The 22,294-nt window shown below is 53.8% G+C and overlaps 1 protein-coding gene across 1 annotated transcript in view; it reads right to left on the bottom strand.

Moving 5' to 3' along the window:
- IFFO2 (intermediate filament family orphan 2) overlaps positions 1-19,840 on the bottom strand; it is a 37,975-nt gene extending 18,135 nt beyond the window's left edge. The window contains exon 1 of the mRNA XM_081145225.1: positions 18,898-19,840. Within this exon, the coding sequence (XP_081001351.1) occupies positions 18,898-19,571 (674 nt within the window). The 5' untranslated portion in view covers positions 19,572-19,840. The remainder of the gene's footprint in view (positions 1-18,897) is intronic.
- Positions 19,841-22,294: the final 2,454 nt, after the last annotated feature.

Genomic DNA, 22,294 nt, shown 5'->3' with positions numbered 1-22,294 from the left:
ATCCTGCCCTGACCCTCTGGGGATCTGGACGCAACTGAGAAGTGGCACTAAAGTTCGGTTTTAATGAGTTTTCCCAGCAAGGAGGTGAAAGCCAGTCCTGCCAATGGCCTGTGGGGAGAGCACTCTCCCTGTTTCTTGGTGACCAAGGGGACCTTTGCAGGGCAGCTGGCTGGCCTCGGGGGCTCTCTGTGAGAAGCCAAGGAGCCACCAGGCCTGGAGAGAGATGGGATGGAAAGACTGTCAAGTCCCTAACTGGATGGAGCCCATTCCTCAGGCCTACACACCCTTAGGCAGCTAGAAGCCTACACTGTGCAGGTGGCCCAGTACCTGGTCCTGCCTCTGCCCTGACTTGCTATGTGACCTTGGGCAAGTCCCTTCTCTGCCTCTAGTATCACTTTCTCCTTCTTATTGCAATGGTGTCAAACTGGATACAACCTAAGGGCCTACCCAGCCAGGCCAGAAAACAATGTTCATGGTCCCTGGACAAACACCCCATGCTGACCACAAAGCTATCTAACCAGCCACAATGTCTCAAAGACAGCTGGCATCAGTGTCTGAATTCAAACAAATGTGTGAAGCCAGAGGGTCTTGGGATCAAATCCCAGCTATACATCTTGTAGCTCTGTGACCCGGAGTAAGCTGCTGGCCCTCTCTGAGGCTCAGTAAGACCTCCCACCTCATAGGGTTTTTGTAGATATTCAATGGACTTATGTGTGACAGATGCCTGGAACAGTGCCTGACACATCCTGAGCATGTAGTCAGTGTCATCATCCTCATTCGCATGACCTCCCAATGACAGATGGGCAGAGAGGTCCAGAGAGACTGAGAGAGTGGTCCTGGGCCACACACTGCAAGTGACAGGGCCAGAGAGACTGACAGCAGTCATGGACCACACTGCAAGTGACAAGGCCAAACTTGAACCAAGGAACCGGCTAACCCCAGAGCCACTGTGCTGCCATAATAATCATATTGATGATAATAAAAATGATGAGCTACATGCCACTGTCACCTGGATGGATGCCCAGGGGTCCATAAGGATGGGGATGGCAGAGGGAAAGAAACCAGATGCTGACACCACCAATACCCCTACCAGCAAAACCCAGCAAATGTCCTGCTTCTGCCCTCTGGCCCCTAGATGTGCCCCAAGAATGAATGGGCGCGTGCTCAGACCTTTGAGGTCTGTCCTGACAAGGGCCACTAAACAGCGGGTGAGACCAAGGCAGGAGAGGTCCCGATGGCCAGAGCCCAATCTGGAGTCAGTATAGCACTGATTCAACTGTGTGACCTTGGATATGACCTCTCTGCCTGCCGCCCCCCCCCCCCCCGAGCCTCAGTTTCCCCAGACAACCTCTACAGTCCCTGCCTGCTCTGCTACTCTCTTTCCATGACCCTCTTCTCTCACCTCCATGCCTAGGCCTACCTCACCCGGGGCAGATGACAGGAAGGTTGGTGATCACAGCTCTTTCCCCTTCTGCCCAGGCCTGGCCAAGCCCCCTGGTCAATACACTCCACCCAACAGTATTCCCACTGTCAGCAGGCTCTCAGCCTCCAGGCCTCCAGCTCTTGCCCAAGTCCAGAAGCCAGCAGGGGGTCTGAGAACCCAGGCCAGGAACCAGGAGGCCCAGGGGGCTGGGGAGCCCCACCCTGGGATATGTTTACTGCTTTGAGGAAAAAGAGCAACTCCCAAGGCTATTTTGGAAACCTAATTTGCAGTTTGGGTCTCTCCCTTGTTTATTCCAAGTGATTGTGCCCCACAGGTAAATGCAAGGCACTATGGGTATATAATCTTCCTATCAAAGTCAGATCACTCACTTGTTCACCCAGCAGCCCTGGGGCAAGCTGCCTCGGATTCCAAGTTTCCCTTATCATTTGCAGCCCAGCAAGAGATGGCACACCCCATTCTGGGTTTAAACCAGGGCTCTGCAGCCTTGAGCAAGTCACCTCTCGGGGCCTCAGTCTGCTCATCTGTGCAATGGGACAGAATGACCCCCACCTGAATTCAATGAGGATAGGCAAGCATAAACACGCTCCATGTGTGGTGAAAAAGAAATCACAGACCATGGAAGCAGAATCCGGGATGTCAGAAAGGAACGCTCAGAAGTACAGGCCATTAGTAAATGAGAAGCCTGAAGTTCAGAGAGGAAGTGGCATGCCCAAGGTCACACAGGCAGGCAACGGCAGAGTGAGGACAGGAACCTGAGCCCATGCACTTCCTGCCATGCCAATGGCCAGAAGTACATTTCTTAGGAATCACCAGGGAGGAAGGAGGGATGAATGATGAGAATCCAGGGAAACAATTAATTACACGTGGGGCTTGTGCAACTGAGGATGGGTCACGGCAGGCACTGCCTGCATGTGCAGCACCCTGATTGTCATAAATGGCCCAGAGGGTTGCAGGCACAGCAGGACAAACCGCCATCGCCTGCACCAAGAGAAGGATTAGTGACTAAACACAGCTCAAGGGGACAGACTCATTACTTAACACCAGCCTCCTGTCATCATGCAGGCCCTGACATTCAACCTGATGTGAACCAGTGGGAAGGGCACTGGAGTGCCCCTCAAAACACACACACAGCCCTCTTCCCACCTGACCAGGGGGCTGGGGCACCCCTCTCAGAGTAGAGACAAGTCGGTTCCCTCCAGAGAGGAGGGGGCATGAAATGGAGCAGACGCCCAGAGGACTTTCTGTGACAGTAGAGCCCCTGGCTGAGTATTGTATTGAAGCCCCTCTTTCCTCACCCCCATTCTGCTGGTGGGGAAACTGAGGCTCGCAGAGGTCAGGTGACTCATCCAGGGTGACACAATCATAATAAACATCATGAAGTACTAGTATTGATAGGCACTATTAGCTCATTTAATCCTCACAACAACCTTATGAGGTGTGTACTATTATTAATCCCATTTTACAGATGGGGAAACAGGCCCAGGGAAGTGAAACTACTTGTGCAAGGCCACAGAGCTTAAAAGTGGTGGAGCCAGGACTTGAATCCAGGCAGTCTGGCTCCAGAGCCCAAGTTCGAAACCATCTGAAGTGCTTGCCTCTGCTGTCCTTGCAGGATGGTGGATGCTGGATTAGAACACGGGTCTCTCTTATCCCAAAGCCTGGGCTCCTTTCTCTGTGCCAGGTGGCCTCATAATGGAAGGTCAGGGAATGTGTACCTCAGCTTCCTGGGGGTCAGAATGGGCCCCAAGTTACATGACCTCCAAACTGCAAGAGCGAAGTGCAGAGGCCCCCACCCTGGGCCCCTGTTGGTTCTGACTATGGCCCCTGAGTGAAGTGCCCCCCAGTCCTGGTCCAGCCCCCAGGATCTCAGATGGCCAGCGAGGCCTTCAGACACCAGAGAGTCTCCCTTCCAGAGCAAGTCCCCGAAGCTGCCCGGATCCTGGCAGGCACCCAGTCCAGGGGGAGGCAGAAGGTCACTAACCCCAACCCTGTCAAGGGACCAGCACAGCTTCTCTTCTCAAACCTGAGTGGGGCCTCTCTTCCCCTGAGACATGGTCCTCAGCCACAGGGTCCCTGGACTGGACTGAGCAGAAAGCCAAATAGGAGATGGTACAAAACAGGGAGAGAAGAGGCAGCTTGGAGAACAGGTGAGGCGTTTGCACCCATGTCCCGCCCCTTATCCACTTTGCCATCACTTAAACTCTGATGTCAGACAGACAGACTCGGCTACTCCCCAGCTGGTGATCTGGTAAAAGTGACTTTACCTCTGCAAGCCTCAGTTTCCTCATCTATGAAATGGGGGTAATGACAATACCTACCTGACTGGGTTGTGAGGATTGTACAAAACCACCAACACGAAGCATCAACATTATTTTGATCATCTTAGCAAGTAGCCCACTTCCAGCTGCTTGGGCAGGGGGCTGGGGTTGTGCTATTCCAGGGTCCAGGGTCCTTGGCTTGGCTGAGATGTGACATTTCTCCCCTCAGAGGCTTCATCCTCTGGATTCCCTCTTCCCCATGCTGGGACTGGAATGCTGTCTGGTATTGAGTCTACAAGTGCCCAGCACATAGTAGGCCCTTAACTGGTACCAATTTACTGGACAGATGAGCTTGTGAGCTGGAGTCATGGGGCAGAGCAGTGAGCAGAGTCATGTATGAGTCCCACTCCACCTGCACTGACCCTGGGCCCATCCCTGCACCTCCTCGACCCCTCTACACAGGTAAGCTCACCACCCTGGGGACTCAGGCTCTCCCTACTCCTGCCTCTGGGAGACATAGGCCAGCCACCCCCAAGGCAGCCTGCCCAGGGTGAGCCCTTTCCCAACTGGCCTGGCCTGCTACGGACAGACAGCTGGTCCACACCCACCCCAGTAGGCCCACAAAGGCCTCCTCCTGGTGACTTTGCCTTGGGACAGATGGAACACCGTGGGCATCTGTCAAGCCAGATGGCTTGGTTGGCCTGAGGGGCCAGGACACCAGCTGGGGGTTCAGCCTCAGCAGGCAGAGCTGCTTAACCCCTTCCTGCCCCAGCCACAGGAGGTAGTGTCCACTTGGCAACTTAACCACTGTCATACGCTAAGGCCTCCTGCCCTCCAGCCTTGAAAGTGAGGGGACTCCCCAGGCTCAGAAGGGAGGCAGTGAGGGAACTAGGGGACAGGTGGGAGTGGAAGAAGCTGCTGCCCAGCTTTGAGGGCAGGCGTGGACCTGCTGGGCTCTGAGGTCAGGCCTGGACCGCCAGGAATCTGCCAGCCTAGAGGGCGAGCAGGGGAGGGCACTGACTCTGGGTGGAGAGCACTGTGGGGCCAGGTGGAGCCAGCTGCTTTGCTTCCAGGACACCCATCTGGGGCAGGGACCGTCAGGTCAGAAGGCCACCAGCCACCTTTATGGAGCTGGAAAACCCACTCCCAGGCCAAGCCCTGGAAACAGAACTGCCCTGTGAGGGAGGAGATTCAACTCCACCAGGCTGGCTGAATGGCCATAGATACAATGCTCAACCTCTCTGGGCCTCAGTTTCTCCATTAGTAAAGGTGGGGTGGGGGTGATTCCTGGGCTCCAGGGCCACTTCTGGCTCCGAGGGCTCCACGACTCCAGGAGACAGAATGTGCCTCCCTCCTAGGAACATGCGGGATCCTAAAGGGACAGACCAGATCCTTTCTACACAGAGCATGCCCCAACCAGTGAGCATGAGTCAGGAGGGATTCAGGCAGGAAGAGTAAACCTCAAGATGGGGGGTGGGTGCTGCCTTGAAAATTTGGAAAAGGTCATCAGCAGGCAGTTGAAATCTGCCCTTTCCTACTCTGTGGGAGGCTAAACATGGGGAAAGGCTGCACATGGGATTAGGCCTAGAGACCAGGAAGCATTCCCTAAAGAAAAAGGCAACAAGGACACTGGAAGGCACATCTATGGGAAGGCTCTGGAATGCCCTTCGAAGGCAGGAAAGTCTTTAAGTAGGATCTGCAGTGGTCCCAACCTCAAGCAGAGGAAGGAACAGATGACCTCTGGAGAGCCCCTGGGGATAGTAAGCTGGAGTTCACAAGGAACAATAAAACAGAGCCTCAGGGTCTCTGTACTCACGTGTCCAGCCCACCTGACATCCCAAGCAGACAAGTATGTCATCTCAGAGCAGGGCACGGCCCAGCTTGGCTCCAGTCTGGGACTGGCATTCTGGTCCAGCCAGCATCTCTGGATGTCTCTCAGGACAGAGGCTGCAGAGGACTCCAGAAAAGCCAAGAACACATCAAAATAGCCAAGGAGGGAGGTGCTGGGAGAAAGGGCCGCCAGCTAGGAGAGGAGCCATTTGTCAGCACAGCAGAGGGGTGAGAACATGGGGCTGGGGTCCACAGACCTGGCTATGAGTCCTAGCTCTGCCACCAACTCACTGTGCAACCTTGGGCAAGTCACTGCCCCCTCTGAAAAAACTATGTGTTGGAGGAGAAACTAAACAATCTCTAAGGACTCTTCCAGCTCTGATTTAACAGTCACTTGGGAAGCTCCCTACAGACACAGGAGTCTGCCTTTCTGGTCCATGCAGCATCACCCCCAGGGCCCAAGCATGGGGCCTGAGCAAAGGGGTCCTGAAAAGGATGATGGAAGGATGGATGGATGGATGGATGATAAAGTGGGGTAATTCCTGAAAAAGAAGAGCAGGAGGTCCTAGGCATCCCCTGGAATGACTCCTTACACCTGCCCAGAAGGCCTCCCTGGATCACTTTCTCACGGCTACAGACCCTTCAGTGTCCAATCCCCTTCTTGTAACTTGTACATACGTGTGCATATACCTACAGATGCATGGTTACATATGCAACACATGTTCCAAGCATAGTAACCTAGCTGTGAATCCTGACAACAGAAATTAAAGCTATGGATCCCCGAAGCCATGAGATTTTTCTGCACTGGCCTTTCCCCAGGGCACCTGGGCTTTCTGGAGTATATTCCCAAAGCTGGGTTTGAGAGGAGACTCAACAGTGGTGGAATCCAGTGGGGATCTTTTAAGCTACTAAGTCACTTCAGCTGCCGAGACTGTGTCCTCATTGGTACAGTAGGAATGGCATGGCCACAGCCAACTTCCACAGCCAACTTTCAGGAGTGTCATGATGCCCAGAGAACACATCCATGCAGTCTGACCTGCACTGGACACATGAGAAACTCTTGGGAAACGGTGAGATAAGTAATATGGGATTATGAGATCCTGGCTTTCTTCTTGGAGGAGCTGAGGGAGAACCAAGCCTCCCGGGGCTTCTGTGCTTGGGCCCCAAAAATCCCTTCCACCTTGTTCCCACCTTGGGGGGTGAGCAGAAGCTACAAAGCAGCCTTTGTCTCATAGATGAAACCCTAAACCAGCTGCCCTGACGTCAACCCTGGAAAAACAATGCCAAGACAGCCTTCAACGTCACCTTTCCGCCAAGATCTGGGAGCGAGCCCTTCGCCCACAAGGCCTCACAGAGGCTGTCTGTGGGCTGGACAAGAACAGAAGCCATCTTGCTGGAGGCCCAGAAGGAAGACAGCTGCCCCATGCCCGCCGAGGGACAAAGCAGGACTGAACTTCCAACTTCCGTATCTCAGCCCAGGGCCAGGGCCAGGAACATGCAGCCCATTTCTCAGCCTGGGAGGCTGAGTCCATCAGTGTGACAGGGGGTACTCTAGAAGAGCCCCCCAGACCCAGGTTCGAATCCTAGCTCTGCCCCTGCCTCATGGTGAGACCTCAGGCCAGGGAAGTACCTCCTAGGCTGCTTCCACATAGGCACAAGGAGGCTAGGAGGCAAGGGCAGGGAAGCCGGGGCAGGGACAGACGTCCTCCATTCAAGTCCACTCTCCAGTGGCCACTGGAAGCCACAGGCTCCAGGGAACGCGCTGTCATAGGCACAGCCTTGAAGGCCAGGTCTTGCCCTCCCAGTGACCTGCGCTGACAGTCTGCTGGGGAGGAGAGGGGGGTATGACCTCCTCCTCGCTGGCCAGGCAGCCGGATCTGCTGGAGAAAGGAAGTGCCCCGAACACAAAAGGCCAGCCCTGCCAGAAGGGGGAGGGAGTGGGCAGTTCCCACCACATGGGCCTGGAGGCTGGGAAGCCTGGCCTGGGCAGGAGGGACAGCGCACGTGCACTATTTCACTGAATCCTCATGACAGCCTTGTGAGCTAAGGTTGTCATCCCCATTTTACAGATGAGAGAACTGAGGCTTAAGACAGTAATACAAACCCAGACATTCTCACTCCTTAAAGGAAGATTCCTTATCTCAAGGATTGCAAAGAAACCCTGTTCAGGGGGCCTGGGCTCCAGCCCCTGCTCGGCTGTGTGACCTCAGGATAGCTGCTCTCCTTCTCTGGGCCTCACCTGTAAAATGGTCATGGGTATATGAGTGGGGGTGGGGAGGAAAATATAAAATACTAGAGGATAGACACTCAGATCCTGTTAGAAAGACAAAAGCACATCTAATCATCTGAGATGACAGGGTAATGGCATTGCCTGGAAGCAGGAGATGGGTTAAAGGACCCCGGAGAGCACCTCAAGCCCTCTGGGCTGGCCAGGGGCCAGGGGTTAAGAAGAAGTCAAGGTGTGAGGGAGGAGGGACAGGCAGGGCGCTCTGGCCAGGCCAGGAGAGGTAAGGTGAGCAGTCTCGCCTCCCTCCCCCTCTCCCCGGCCCGTGTCTAATCCTGGCCCAGACCTTGGTGGGGGCTGGGGGCTGAGGTCCCCCTGACCAGCACTGACCTCCCAGACGCCGCAGCTGTGCTCTCACCAGGCAGCCCCTGCCCTCCACCATGATGTACCAGGGGTAGTACAAGTCTGGGGTGGCCAGAGGCAGGGTCCTGACCTCGGGACCACAGGGTGTAGCCGGGGGCCCCCAGACACATGCTCGCACGCACGCGCACACACATGGGCTCACAAAGCCCCAGCAGCAGACAAAGAGCCCCAACCACAGCCTGGCATCAGGCGGGGGGGAGGAGGGGGCAGGACAGGGCCCCCTCACAGCCCTCCCTGCCTCAGATGAAGGACAGGGCAGGGGTGAGAGCCAGCCATAGGGAGCAGAGCCCAAAACAAGAGAGAGAGAGGATGGGAGGTAGCAAACAGAACAAAGGGCCAAGGAGGCCACGAGGAGGGTGCGAGAACACGAAGGGGGAGAGAAGCAGCAGGCAGGCCAGGTCTGGCCGTGTCCTGACTCGGGCCTGGGCACGAGGAACGGGCTCTAAGCTAGGAGCTGGCATGGCAATCTCACCTCCAGGCCTTGGCACAAACTGTTCTCTCTACTTGGAGCACCTTGCCCCCTTCTCTTGAACTCTTCCTGGACTTTCAAAACACAACTCAGGTGATATCTCCTCCAGGAAGCCTTCCTTAACTGACCCTAACCCGGTTCAGGTGCCTTCCAGAATCCCTGGGTTTCAGGCAAGGTCCTACCCAGCTCCCACCCAGAGCTCAAGGCTCTCTGGTCCTGTGGTCTGACTTGGCAACAAGCTTTCCCCAAAGCTGCTCCAGTCCCAGTCTCCTCACTGCACCCCAGATGGCCTTCTGGACATTACCACAGCAGGCCAGGGGCCAAAAAGGAGGCCCTGGGAAGATACAGTGACCCTTCTCAGAGAGGAGCCTGTCTGCCGGGGAATTTCACAAGGCCCACTTAGACCAGCAGGTCTTCCCCTCCCCCCAGATGGCAAACAGGAGGCAGCAAGCCAAGAACCGTCTTAAATAACCCAAGTAATAAAAATGGCCAATTAAGAGAGCGGAAGGCAGTGTCTCCACTGCGGGGGTGTCTCTCCATCGAACAGCAGACCGAGAAGGGGGATGTGTGAACCTGTCCATCCGAAGTCAGAGCACGCAGGCCGGAGAGTGCTGAGCAAGCATCTCGGAGACAGCATGGAGAGAGCCCCTGCCCAGTGCAGCCACTGGAGGGGCTCCTGCCCAGGCCAGGGTCCCGGTGCCATGCAACCCCAGCCCCACTACTCTCCCCAGAACACCCAGCCTCATTTAATAATCGCCACGGCAGCTGCCAGTGTCTGAGCTCCATCATCCCATTCCCTTTGTCATGCTGGCCATGCAATATGACTGTCCCCATTTGGCAGATAAGGAAGCATGGCTCAGAGAAGCAAATGACTCTGTCAAGGTCACGGAGCTGATAAGCAGCGAAAACATGTTCCGGCTTCCTCTCTTCCCAGCTTCCCAGTTCCACACAAGTGCTCTGCTCCATACTGTCTAGTTTTGCAGGTTTCTGTCCAACATCCCATCACAGCTTGTCTCTGGACCCAGGGAAGGCATAAATATAAATGCAAGGGGAGGATGGGGCATCTCATGGAGCTTTGAGTAGCTCTTGGCTGCATGAGAAGTTGGAAAAGAAACAGCAGTATGGGTAGGGCCCAGGGCTTCCAATCATTTAGTACCCCCAGCACAGCACTCAACAGTTTATAAAGTGTTTCCACAGGTATCACTTCATTTAATCTTCCAAACAGCCCCGTGAGATCAGATTTATTGCTCCCATTCCACAGATATGAAAACTAAGGTGGGATCTGGAACCTGATTTCCTGGGTTCAAATCTTGGCTTGCGGCTTACAAGCTGTATGTTGGCCCCAATACCCTTCTTGTCTCTGTGGCTCAGTTTCAGCATCTTTAAAATAGTCTAACAATAGAGCCCAACTCCTAAGGTTATTATGTATGAGGTTACACGAGTTACACATAAACTGCTTTAAATGGAGCCTGGCATAGTCAAGACTGTATAAGTAATTGTTTAATAAATAAATTAATTAACATTTATTGCACAGGGACTATTTGAGCAGGTACTTGTCACATGGCATTATCACATTTGCCTGAGTCCCCAGACTCTGAGCCCTTGAGAGGAGGGGCTGAGTCTGGTGTGGTGGGTGCCCAGCCACTGTCAAGAAAAGGGAACTGTGACTTCTCAGACATCCACACCCAGCATCTCATCTTCTGTAAGCGACAAGGAATGACTGTAACAAGTTCCCCGTACCCTGGCAAAGTTCACAGCACCAACCGAAAGCAAAAGTTAGGGAGACCTGAGCCCGGGTCGGAAGCCAGCTTCTCTCCCGCCACCAGAATGCCTGAGGCTCTCTCTTGCCTGTTATAAGTTAGCGTGAAGGCCTGGCCACTCCCCGGGAGCACTTCAGTGGCAGGCAGGATAAAAGGAGCACGAACTCAGAACGTGCAACCCACAGCCAGCCCTGGCTTTGCTATATGACTTGGGGCAAGTTACTTTTCCTCTGAGCCTTGGTTTCTATCCTGCAGAGTTGCCACAAGGTTTAAATCAGATCACGTGGAAAGTGCCGGACAGGTAATAATACGCACATGTTCCCTGTTTCCCATCCCTTCCCCTGCCAGGCCTGCCAGCCCAGGTGCATTACCCTCTTTGGCTAAGACCAGGAATTCCCCTATCCAGAGTTGGGTCCCCATTAGGATCATCTCCAAAGAGTCTGGGGCCTGGCCGGCCCTGGATGGTGGCCCAGGAGGCTTATCTGCATGCCACTGCCTGTGACTCACTGGCTTCTCAAGAAAGAGTTACTGTAAAGCTATTTCTCCCAGAGCACACCTTCCACTTTCCCTCCCCCTCTCCCCACAGGCGTGCATCTCATAAACTCTAAGGGACCCCAGGAGGCTTGCAACCAGGGTAGCAATGGGCAGCAGCAGCTTGTCCCAGGCTAACCCCCTGAACCTGTCTCCAAAGGCCCCCTTTCTCTGACTTCTCAGTGAACCAAAGCAGCCCTGCCTAGGCTCACTTCTTTCCTATAACATTTTTGGAGAGCCAAACCAGCCTCACCTAGTCTCTCTCCAAAAACAAAAAAGAAAAAACAAAAAAGAAAGGGTTACTGTAGAGTGACAGAAGGGAGTCTTCCAGGGTAGCAGCCACCTCCTGTTCTGCCAGCCACCAGCCGTAACAATATTGTGACAGGTGACAGGGAGGTCCTGCGCCTCAACCTGCCTCCAGCCTGCCTTATTTGGCATGGGACAAGGCCAGCCTGTGTCTCCTCCGAAAAGAGCACTGAATATGGGGTCTGGAGACCCAGATTGGAATCACTGCAGGACCTGGGCCAGATTTCTTCACCTCTCTGAACCTGTCATCTATCAAATGGGCACAATCAAGTCCCACCTCTGGGCGTTGCTCTGATAATTAAATCTCACTTATTTAAAGAAGCCATCGCAGAGCTTAGCATGTAGTAGGTGCTCAGTCAATGGTGGCAATTAAGTCATGATGATTTGTTTTTAAATCTTTTTTTCAAAATGCTTTCACACTCCATTATTTCAATTCATTTTATTCATCAACCCCGGGAAGCAGAATTCATAAGAAACCTTATTTCCATTTTACAGAGTGACAAACTGAGATGCAAGAGATTAAATGGCATGTACAGAAAAAAGTTACAGAGAGAACAGTCTTCACAGGGCTCTAGGTAAGCCCGTCTTCCCACCTTCCCCATCCCCAGGTGGACAACTGGAAGTTCAGGTCACCCCACAGGCAAGCCAGGACCACGGCCTGGACTCCACAGGGTTCTAGCTGCCCCATGCCACCACCCAGGGGGCTCGGCCAGGCCACAGCCACTCAAGTAAAGCAAAGCCATTTACCAGGTTACCCTCTCTGGTACCAGGAACTAGAGTAAGAAACCACATCCTGCCCAGGAAACCAAGCACCCTGTGCTCACTAAGGGTAGGAGGGCACAGCCCTGGCAGGCAAGCAGCACCATTAGAAATTATCATCAGCCTCCCATCTGACCTGGAATTGTCTAAATATCTCGCAGCCAGCAATGCCCAGAGGCTACAAAACCCCCAAAGGCTGCACAACCCTCGGATGCTGCCAGCAAGGGCATGGACCACCCTCCTCCCAGCTTCCAGCTTGATTCTTGGCTTCTGCCCACCTCACAAAGCCAGCACCACTCACCCCTTAGGGTACCCACCCTGCTGCCTGTGAAATCTTGCCATATAGCTCTCTTCACCTTCACCGTTTACAAAGAGCTGTAGCTGCATGAGCCCATTTACTTCTCCCACAACCTTGAGACACAGAGCTCAGCACCCCCCCTTTCCAGATAAGTCTCAGAGAGGCAAAGTGACTAGCCCAAGCTCGCTCAGTACCCAGCATCTGGCACCAGGCAATGGATGTTAATTCAAACTTCTTGAACGAATGTGTCAGGACTGGAATGCGGGTCTCCTAACTCCACGTCCAAACCCTTCCTTCCACAAGCTGCAAGTCCCTGAATGTAGAGTCCATGTTGGTAATCCGTGTCACCTGTGCCTTATATCCCCAGCCCCACTGGGCCCAACCAGCACACAGCAGCCAGGCACAAAGCCTCGCTCGCCACACAAGTGCTCGCTCAGGGGGGACTCCGGCCAGGCCCTGGCTAGGCTCTGCGACTAGGAGATAAAAAAGACAGACCCAGGGCCAGCCCTGCAGAGCTTACAGACATATCCCTGGCAGTTACGATTCAGGGTGCTGAGTGCTGTGACGGGGGAGGTGGCTGGTGCTCAGAAATGCCCCATAGAACAAAGTCAGGGAAGAGCAACGCATCCTAATCCCAACACAGGGGACAAAAGGGCTGCCTCCTTCCTGCCCCAGGCCTTCAGCCATCCATGACATGGGATAAACAGATCACCAGCCTGGCTACATCTCTGTAATGTGATCAAAAGCCAGGACTCCAAATGCAAAGCCCACAGCCTCCAGTATCACTGATACGTGGCACAGTTTAAATCAATTCCCCTGGAAGTCAACGCAGCGCCCTGCAGCAGAGGGCGTGTGCAAACTCTGGTCTACCCTTCTATGTCCTTCAAAGAGTGACACGTGTGGGGATGCGGGCCACAGGCCTGGAGAGAGAGCCTGAGCGTGTGCATGTGTGCGTGTGCATGTGCGTGTGTGTGCCTGCGTGCGTGTGTGTGTGTGTGCGTGTGTGTGTGTGTGTGTGTGTGCGCTGGGGGGACCTCGCAGCATCCGGTGGCCAAGGCAAAAGCCCCGCCTCGCATTCCTGGGAGGAAGAATCTCCAGCGTCAGCTGTCTCCCAGCTCCTGCTTCCTTTTCTTTTCTGGGACCTCATTCCCCTCCCTCTAGCTCGAGGCTCTGAAAATCCCTCCCAAATTTGTCCTGCCGGCCTGCGGGACACTCTGGAATACTGAGGAGCTGGATGGAGGGGGGCTGTGCGTTTCTTTTAAAGGAGGCTGGAGACGCGGGGGAGTGGCTGGAGATTTCCGGAGGCACAAATCACCCGCCAAGAGGAGGGAGAACACCCTCCTTAGACGCTGGACAAAGAAGTGGCCCTTTCCCCCTCCGCCCCCAACACCAGCTCGGCGCCTTCCACGGGACAGAGAGTGACAACATCCCGAAATGGATGTGTTGGGCAGCCCAGCACTGAACTGAGAAACCCTATAAATGAAGAGACAGACATGGGGGGGAAGGCTGGGGGGGCCTATGGAGCCTACCAAGGACCAGGGGTCTTAACAGGTGAGCTCATTGATTCCTTCCCAGTGTCTGAGAGAGCAACATTATAATCCCTCTTTTCCAGAAAGAGGCTCAGGCAGCTCAGAGAAGCTAAGCAATTGCCCAGAGTCGCACAGCAAGTGTCAGAGCAGGACTCGAACGCACTTCCTATCATCCCAGGCTGCCTCCCAGGAAAATCAGAAATAAAGAATCCACATCAGTGGCAGCTTCAGAAAGGATCAAAGTGTCCATGAAATGACAGCAAACAAAACCCTCTGACGGGCATTCGGAGGCAGTCTTCTGGCTTTGGGACACTCAGGGGCCAACACCCACCTGCTCCAGGGTCTCCCAGGGTGTGATGGGAAAAGGCAGGCGACACTCCAGCTGGCTCACCCACCATCTCTTTTCTGAGCCCTCCATTCAGGCCCAAAGCCCAGCCCCTTCCGGCTCACAATCAGAAATAGCTGTGACAAAAGTCCCTCCCATCCCTGAAAGTGGCTTTTTAAAAAATGCTTAAAGGCAGACACACGAAAAGATGCTGAAAACTCTGCCAAGCCCAGACCTCAGGCAGGTGATGGCATCACCTTGCAGTAGTGAGAACAGCTCTCAATGGCTTGGCTTTGTGAGTCAGCCTCCTCTGGGCCTCAGTTTCCCCATCTCAGTTGAATCAGTGATTTCTTTCATTTTTTTTTTCCCTTAACGGCAGAACCCTGTTTTCCAATTGAATCTTGCTCAGAATATCAATCTGAGAGTCATGGAAGTGGAGCTGCTGTGGCTGCCATGGGCTGTATCCCAGATGCTCAGCCTCCCACTGTCCCCAGAATCACCCCAAAGCACTCTGCTCCAAAGGGCCTACTTGAAACCCACCAGAATAAATGACCATAGTCCCTCCTGGCTCTCAAATGAAGTTCCAATCACCTAGGTACCAGGGAAAAACGAACCAAGCCCTTCATGCTGACTTGAGTCAGGGGCACAGACACTTGGCAACCTGCAGGGGGAGGGAACAAAATTACTGGTTCCAAACGACACTGGGCCTGGGTAGGGAGAAGGGGAGTCCCGGACCATCATCCCAGACGGCAGAAAGAAGAACAACCCTGACCCAGGCCCCTTCAAGTTACAGACCTGAAGTGTAGAGCGAGCTGGGAGGGATCACCTAAATGAACCCCTGTGTAAAGGTGGAGGATCGAAGGCTCAGAGAGAGCAGCAACTCGCCTGAGGTCACACAGCACCTGGTGGCAGAGCCAGACCTGGAGTCAGGTCTCTTGGATGCCAATTCAGAGAACTTGCCTCCTATTTAAAGTTCAGAGGGAATCAGCAGGAATCTCCCAGGGAAAAGCCCCCAGCTTGCAAACTCAGTACAGGATATTTCGGTGGCACTGGGTGGTGACAGAGCAGAGATGTTTGTTTTGGTTTCCAAATCAATGCTTGACAACCTTGTCGGTGCTACAGTTTCAGCAACCACATTCCCCACCCACCCACCTAGAAAAGAGCTCAGAGCTGATTGGACCAAGGCAAAGCCAAAGTAGTAGTGAGCAGGGCCAGGCTAGGGGATCCCAGGCCAGGGGCTCTGGTTAGGTGGGTGTTTCCAAAGCATGATTCCCATCCCACTGATGGATGGCACATAAGATGATGTGAGGTGGTAAACAGGTGACTTTTTCCATTTAAATTTTATTGACTACACAAGTGAATAGATAAACCCAATGTGGTCTATCCATACAGTGGAATATTATTTAGCAACGTAAAGGAGCGTACTACTGATACATGCTACCACATGGATGAACCTCAAAAACATTACGTAAGTGAAAGAAACCAGGCACAAAAGACTACATATTATTATTATTCCATTCATATGAAATGTCCAGAAAAGACAAATCTGGGAAAACAGAAAGCAGATAGGTGGTAGCCTGGGCTTGGGGATTAACTGCAAGTGGGCACGAAGGATTTTTTGGGGTGATGCAAGTGTTCTAAAAGTGGATTGTGGTAATGGCTGCACAACTCCATAGATTTACTAAGAATCATTGAATTTTATGCTTAATATGGGAGGATTTTATAACATGTAAATTATATACCTCAATAAAGCTGTTAAAAATATCTTACATAAAAAATAAAACAGGTGGGGATATATGAATGTGGCCACGAGTCTGAAGGCGGAACCCAAAAAGTCTCCAAATTGGAGAACACTGAGCTACACAGCCAACACTGCCCTTTGGGGAAGCAAGTCGGGTCTCCAAGCTATGAGTTCCTCCAGCTGGACCAGAGGAAACCCTGGAACCTTTCCTTTCCTGGCACAGGCTCCTTCCACTGCTCACTATTTGGGGTTCCATGCTAGACATCCTGGAAGGACCTGAACCATTTGGTGGCCAACAGCCCAGGCAAACACCGAGCTCTCATGCCTTAGACTATGACTCCTCTTATGGACAGGAAATCAGAAGGGGGCTGGGAGCTCAAACTCAGATTTATATATTGTCAAGGCTGCGAAGACTCTTTGAGATCATCTAATCCAGTGGTTTTTAAAGTTTTTAAAAAGCTAATCACATGCCCAACCTCCTTGCAAAAGAAAATTCTTATAAGAAACCCAAATATAGAAACAAGTAAAACCAGAATGTTACTTGTGTAAATTTATATTGCACAGTTCAAATATATAATAGTTACCTATTCTGAATTTGATCACTGAGGGTGATGGGGCTATTTTGATCCATTAATATTTAGAATTGGAATCATGGAAGACAGTTCCACATTCCGTTTAATTTTATCTCCAGTTTTGGCTGCAGAGTATCAAGAAAATCCTGACTCACACAGATTAGCAGCTACAAATGGGAATAGTTTATAGCAGTTTGCTTTGTGATCTCAAAATACTCTTTAGACAAAGAGAGATGACAAAAGGGAGGCTTTCACTGGAGTCCGGCTACTAGCACGTCAGTGCGTAAGTGAACTTTGATGAGTTAACATTAAGAACTTAAAAGGGAGTAAGCACATTTTTATGACCACATTAACATTTTAATATGTTTTAAATATTAATTTTTATTTACTATTCAAGGAACCCCTATGGCATCTCTGAGGAAGGCTGGGGCGTGGAGGTGATAGACCACCCACCTCTCCCTTTACATTTAGGGAAACTGAGGCCCAAGTAAGGAAGTATATTTGCTTTGGAAAAATCCAACTTGAGCCCCAAATCAACTTCAGAAAAGATGTGTCTCCCTAGTGTACAAAAAAAAAAAAAAGGAAGCGAAGGTGCACACACATCCAGAGGGCGGGAAGGGAGACACGGCACTCCACCTGTCTCAGCAGCACCCATCTCATTCCAGGCCAGCACCAGAGCTGACATCACACCCCACACCCTGAATGCAACTTAAGCAGAGCATTGCTCAACGCCAACCTACCTCCCTTTAGGACTGGGCATGGTTTTTCCATCTCCTTAGTAGCCAGGTCCAAGAAGCACACACACACTAAAACAAACACAACACAAGCCTGGGGCATGACGACACAATCAACAGTGGCAGACAGAAGGGCCTATCCCTCCACATTTCACCATCAAAAGCAAGTGCCTATTTCCTTACCCCACCCACCCTAACGAAGCTGCCCACAAGGAGCAGAGAGGCGGCCTCCCCACTCCCCATCCTCAAGCTCTGAAGAGGGACAAGCAGCCCAGATGAGTAGCTAGTGTACAGCGGGATGTAAGACTTGCCCTCAGAAAGCCAGGCCCTGCATGGGAGAGCCCTGAGACTCCAGGTATCTGTTTCCTGCTAGCCTGACGAAGGGACTACCATCTTTAATGACATCAACTCGATCATTTTATACCTTCCAAAAAGCATCACCATCCTACTCTCCCCTCACAGAACTGTCAGTGAATTTCATTATTCCATTTCTCTGATGAGCAAACAGGCTTCCAAGAGGCTCAACAATCTCACTGGCAGGTGATAGAGCTGACATTTGAATCCTGCCCGGTAGAGGAAGAGGGAGGCCCATGCCCAGCTCCCTGGGCAGACCTCTTCGCTCATGTGAGCTCCAGGACTCAAGGAGTAGATCCTTCCCAGCACATCCTCCGAATCCAGGCACTCAGAGCCAAGGTTCCCAATGCAGAGTGCCCATGCTGGGACAGCAGAGAGCCCCCCTCCCACCCCAGCCTGAGACGCTACAGACGGACCCCTCTCCTCTCATCTGAAAGTGAAGCTGACAGCACTATCAGCCAGGCTGCAGGCAGGAAACAATGTTAGTTTCCCACCTGGGGAATCTGGCCATTCCTGTAGGTAGTCTGCCCCGCACTCTACTCAGAGGTGGTGGTCTCAGTCCATTCAATGGCCAGTCTTCCAGTCCAAGGTTACCTCTTTGAGTGGGCCTTCAGGGCTGAGTTTGTTGGGGCCCAACAAACCATGACAATGGGGGTGTAGAAGGTGTTTTTAAAAGCATGTGGCCAATCTGATGCAGGTCTGGTTATCCAGCCCAGCCAGTTGGACCTTACAGAGCTGGAGCAAGAAGGCAGACCCTAACCCCATTCGGTAGGGAGAGACCCATCCATTTTCAAATACATGATCTCATTTAATTCAAGGAACAAAAAGGTCAGTGAGTAACTTAAGAGTTTTTTCTTTTCACCCATGGAGGGAGGGGAGCTCCCCTCCACATACATTCTTGGGAAAGTACCTAGGCTGGGAGACAGACTAGCCAGGCGTACTTAAAATCACTAGTTCAAATCTTGGCTTCATCACTTATTAGCCAAGCCGCCTTAGGCAAGATAAGGGTTTCCTCATCTATAAAACGGCGATAAAAATGTCCTACGCTCTGTGTTACCATGAGAATTAAACGAGATCACTTAAAACACCGATGGTTATTTTATCACCTACACAACAATACAATGTGCCTGCTCCGACGATGGTTGGGGGGAGGGGGTGTCCCCTGCTGTAGTCAGCGCCCACCCCCATTCTTGGAACGAGATAACTGAGTTTTCCAAGCGCGTGTAGGGTGCTCCGCAAACAGTTTCCAGCCCACCTGCTAGGACCAGCTGGCTGCCACCGGCCCCTCCCAAACGCACACATTCCGCCGCCGCGGGGGGCAGACGCGGGGCCGCACTCACCTCCGCTTGTACTCGTCGCGCTCGCGCTTCACCTTGGCCAGCACGTTGTAGAGCGCGCGGATCTCGGGCGTGATGGTGTCGATCTGCACGCCCACGCCGTCCGGGTGCACCCACGACACGCCGGGGCCCTGCACCGTCTCCACGCCGCCGCCGCCCGTGCGCCGCACCTGCGTGTAGCTCCAGATGGTCCCAGGCAGGCGGCCATAGAGCTGCGGGTGAGACCCGCCGCCCGGGGGCAGGCCGCCCAGGGCCACGGCGTTGGCGTTGGTGCCGGCAGCCGCGCCGACGCCGGGGCCGGTGCCGACGCCGTGCCCGCTGCCGGGCGCGGGTGGCCGCAGCAGGTCGGGCCCGGTCTGCACGGCCTGCTCGCGGGTGAATGTCTTGTAGCGCAGCCGCCGCTCGCGCTCGCTCTGCTGCTGCTCCAGCTGCTTTTCCAGCAGCCGGTTGCGCCGCTCCAGCTCGTGCACCTTGGCCAGGAAGCAGCGGAAGCGCACGTTGAGCCCCTTCAAGAGGTGGATGTTGGAGCCCAGGTCGTCCCGCAGCGCCGCCGTCACCGGCGATGGCCCTGGCCCGGCCCCGCCGCCACCCCCGCCGGGGCAGCTCCCGCCGCCGCCGCCGCCCGGCGGACAGCCGAAGGCCAAAGCCATCTCCCCGAACAGCAGCGAGTTCACCATGCGCCGGCTGCGCAGCTCAGGGCCCCGGGCCCGCGGCTCCAGGGGGGGCTCCAGCTCCGGACCGGGCTCCCGGCGCGGCCGGGCCAGATTGGGCGCGGGCTCCAGCGCGGCCGGCCGGGCGGTTCCAGATGAGCGCCAGATGCGGCCTCCGCAGCGACTGCGAGCCGGACCGCCCCCGGATGTGGGCACGAAGGCGAGGAGCCGGGCTCGGGCTGCGACGGAGGCCGCGGCGGGGGCGCGAGGTAGCGAGGTTCGCGGGTACCGGCGCCGGGGCTGTCAGAGGCGATGTGGAGACGCCGCGGCAGCGGCGCGCAGAGGACTCCTGGCCGGCAAAGCCCCTCTGCGGCGGCCCCGCCCACTGCAGACACAGGCCCCGCCCCTGCCGTCGCCCCGCCCACCCCGCTCCTGCGGCGTGGCTCCAGCCGGAGGCTCGACCCTGGAGACACGCAGGGCTTGGCTCCGCCCACTCCCTGGCTCCTCCCCTTTCTCGGCTCCAATGACCCGCTGCCTGCAGCTCTGGCTCCGCCCAGTTCCCCTGGACCACGCCTCTCCTGCGCCTGGTTCTGCGGCCGCCAGCCGCCGGGATTCTCTGCCTGGAGACGCCGGCCGCAGACTCGCTTCAGGCGCGCGGTGAGCTGGAGCCGCCGCAGAGCCAGCCAGCCCGGCCTCTTAAAGGAACCGGCAGCCTCGGCAGCACTCGTTTCCCCCTTTAGGCAGCCCTCTGCCCCACGTCCTCTGCCAAGGAGACTGCTTCTGTCCCACCCCCAACTTCCCAGGCCCCACATTCCCACGGTGCAAGGGAGACCTCGGCCTGGAAGGGCTGGGGAACCATAGCATCCGGAGGTGCATCCGCCCCCCGCCCCCACTTCAGCCTGGGCAGCCTGGATAGACCCTCCCAGGATAAGGCGGCTCCTGCGCCTGCACGTTCCCCACGCGGCGGACCCAGGCGGGCACCTCGACCGCTCGCCCCCAGGTTCCACCTGGGCACCGCAGAGCCCCGAGTCCTCCGGCCCGCGGAGGTGCCACGCCGATCTGGGGCGGGGTGGTGGGGAGGCGCCGGAGCGAAGACGGTCGGGGAATATGACACCCGCCGCTCAGCCTGCACTGCGGGCTGCAGTCACTCCCCCGCCCAGAATGACCACCTCCCCCTCACTGCACACTCCCGAGCTGAGGTGTAGCCGACCCCAAAGCTGGGGGTCCATTTCACTGAGCCACTTAGGGGGCAACATGGGGGAGGAACCGGTGTGGAGGGCGGAGCCAACCCGAGGACGCATTCATTCATTCATTCATTCATTCATTCATTCATTCAATCTGTTTTCAGATCTACCACCCTAAGGACAAAGTTCTCCAATCTGGTGTTGCCAGAATCAATTTGCAAACACCTATCATTTTAAAAATGGTAATAATAGCTCCCATTACTGAGTGCTTAGTATATGTCAGGTGCATTACTTAGGTGCTATCCCCATTTTACAGAGGTCACTGAGACCAGGGGAGCAGCAAGCAGTGCCAAAGCTCATGCCCTGACTGTCCTTCCTACTCTACTGGCCTCTTGTCCGTTTCCCCATCTGATCCTGACCACAAACCTCAGAAAGGAGGTGACCCCCACCTCTGAACGCCTGTGAGTTCTGCTGTGTGCACTTAGCCAGATATGTGGCACGTTCCAGATTCTTCCGGACACATTTTTTTGAATTGCAATTTAATATGTGTCTTGTTATTAAATTGTGTTTGTTTTGTCTCATTGTGTATAAGCTTGAGGGCAGGTACCCTGTTTTACAGGGACAATGGCTTGGTGTTCTCAGGGACAAAAGAGACACAAAGGTGACATGGGCTTGCTCTAGGGTGAGGTCGAGGCTCTGATGTTGGTCTGCGGTTTTTGATTCAGTCACAAGAACAAACCCTCCACATGTTTCCTTCCCTCACCCCAGCTCCTTGCTTCCTGCTATAATAGGCTCACCTTTACAACACTCAGCATGAAACTGGCCTCTCCTGAAACCTTTCTCTGTTTATCCCAACCCAGTGTGGTCACTGCTTTTGACTCTTTGTTCTCTCATCTCTTGGTGATTTTCTTGTTTGTCTAACCTAAAAAGTCAAAACCCCTTTGCCTTAAAGCAGGAGTTCATGGACATGCCCAAGGGGCCTGTGGATAGAATTCTGAAGGGTCCGTGACAATGGATGGACAAAAGTTGTATCTTCACTTTTCACCAATCTCTAAATGGTACTTAGCATTTCCTTGGATCACAGATGCAAGCAACAGGTAGAAGTCCCTGTGATTTTGTCACTGATAGAAATCACAGATATTTTCATATCACACTTCAGTTACTATAGATATCTCAAATTATTGTTTAAGCTACCTCAACTCTGAAATTAAGGTCATATCAGGCACACCACTAAATCTTACTTAATGTATTAATAAAGGAGCACATGTTGCTATATCACAAAAGTTTTGAAATACTGAGATAATTGTACTTTAGTAAAAATTGTTTTCATTGTAATCTGAATGCAATTTTAAAAAATTCATCTGAGAAGGGGTCCATAGTCTTCACTAGATGCCCAAGGGGCCTATAGGATAGAAGGGGTTAGGAATCCACAGCTGGGGAGTGGTTCCTTGCTGCCTTTTCTAGGAAGAATCTGCTCTGCCAACAGAATTGCCTTGGAGTTGGAGTGTGAAACCCTTGGGTGGAGGGGGGTACCTAGCCCTGTGCTGGGCACTGAAGAGTCAGAAA

Source organism: Miniopterus schreibersii, assembly GCF_964146895.1.
Source record: "Miniopterus schreibersii genome assembly, chromosome: 8".
Classification (NCBI taxonomy): domain Eukaryota; kingdom Metazoa; phylum Chordata; class Mammalia; order Chiroptera; family Miniopteridae; genus Miniopterus; species Miniopterus schreibersii.
This window is presented reverse-complemented; position numbering and strand designations above follow the sequence as displayed.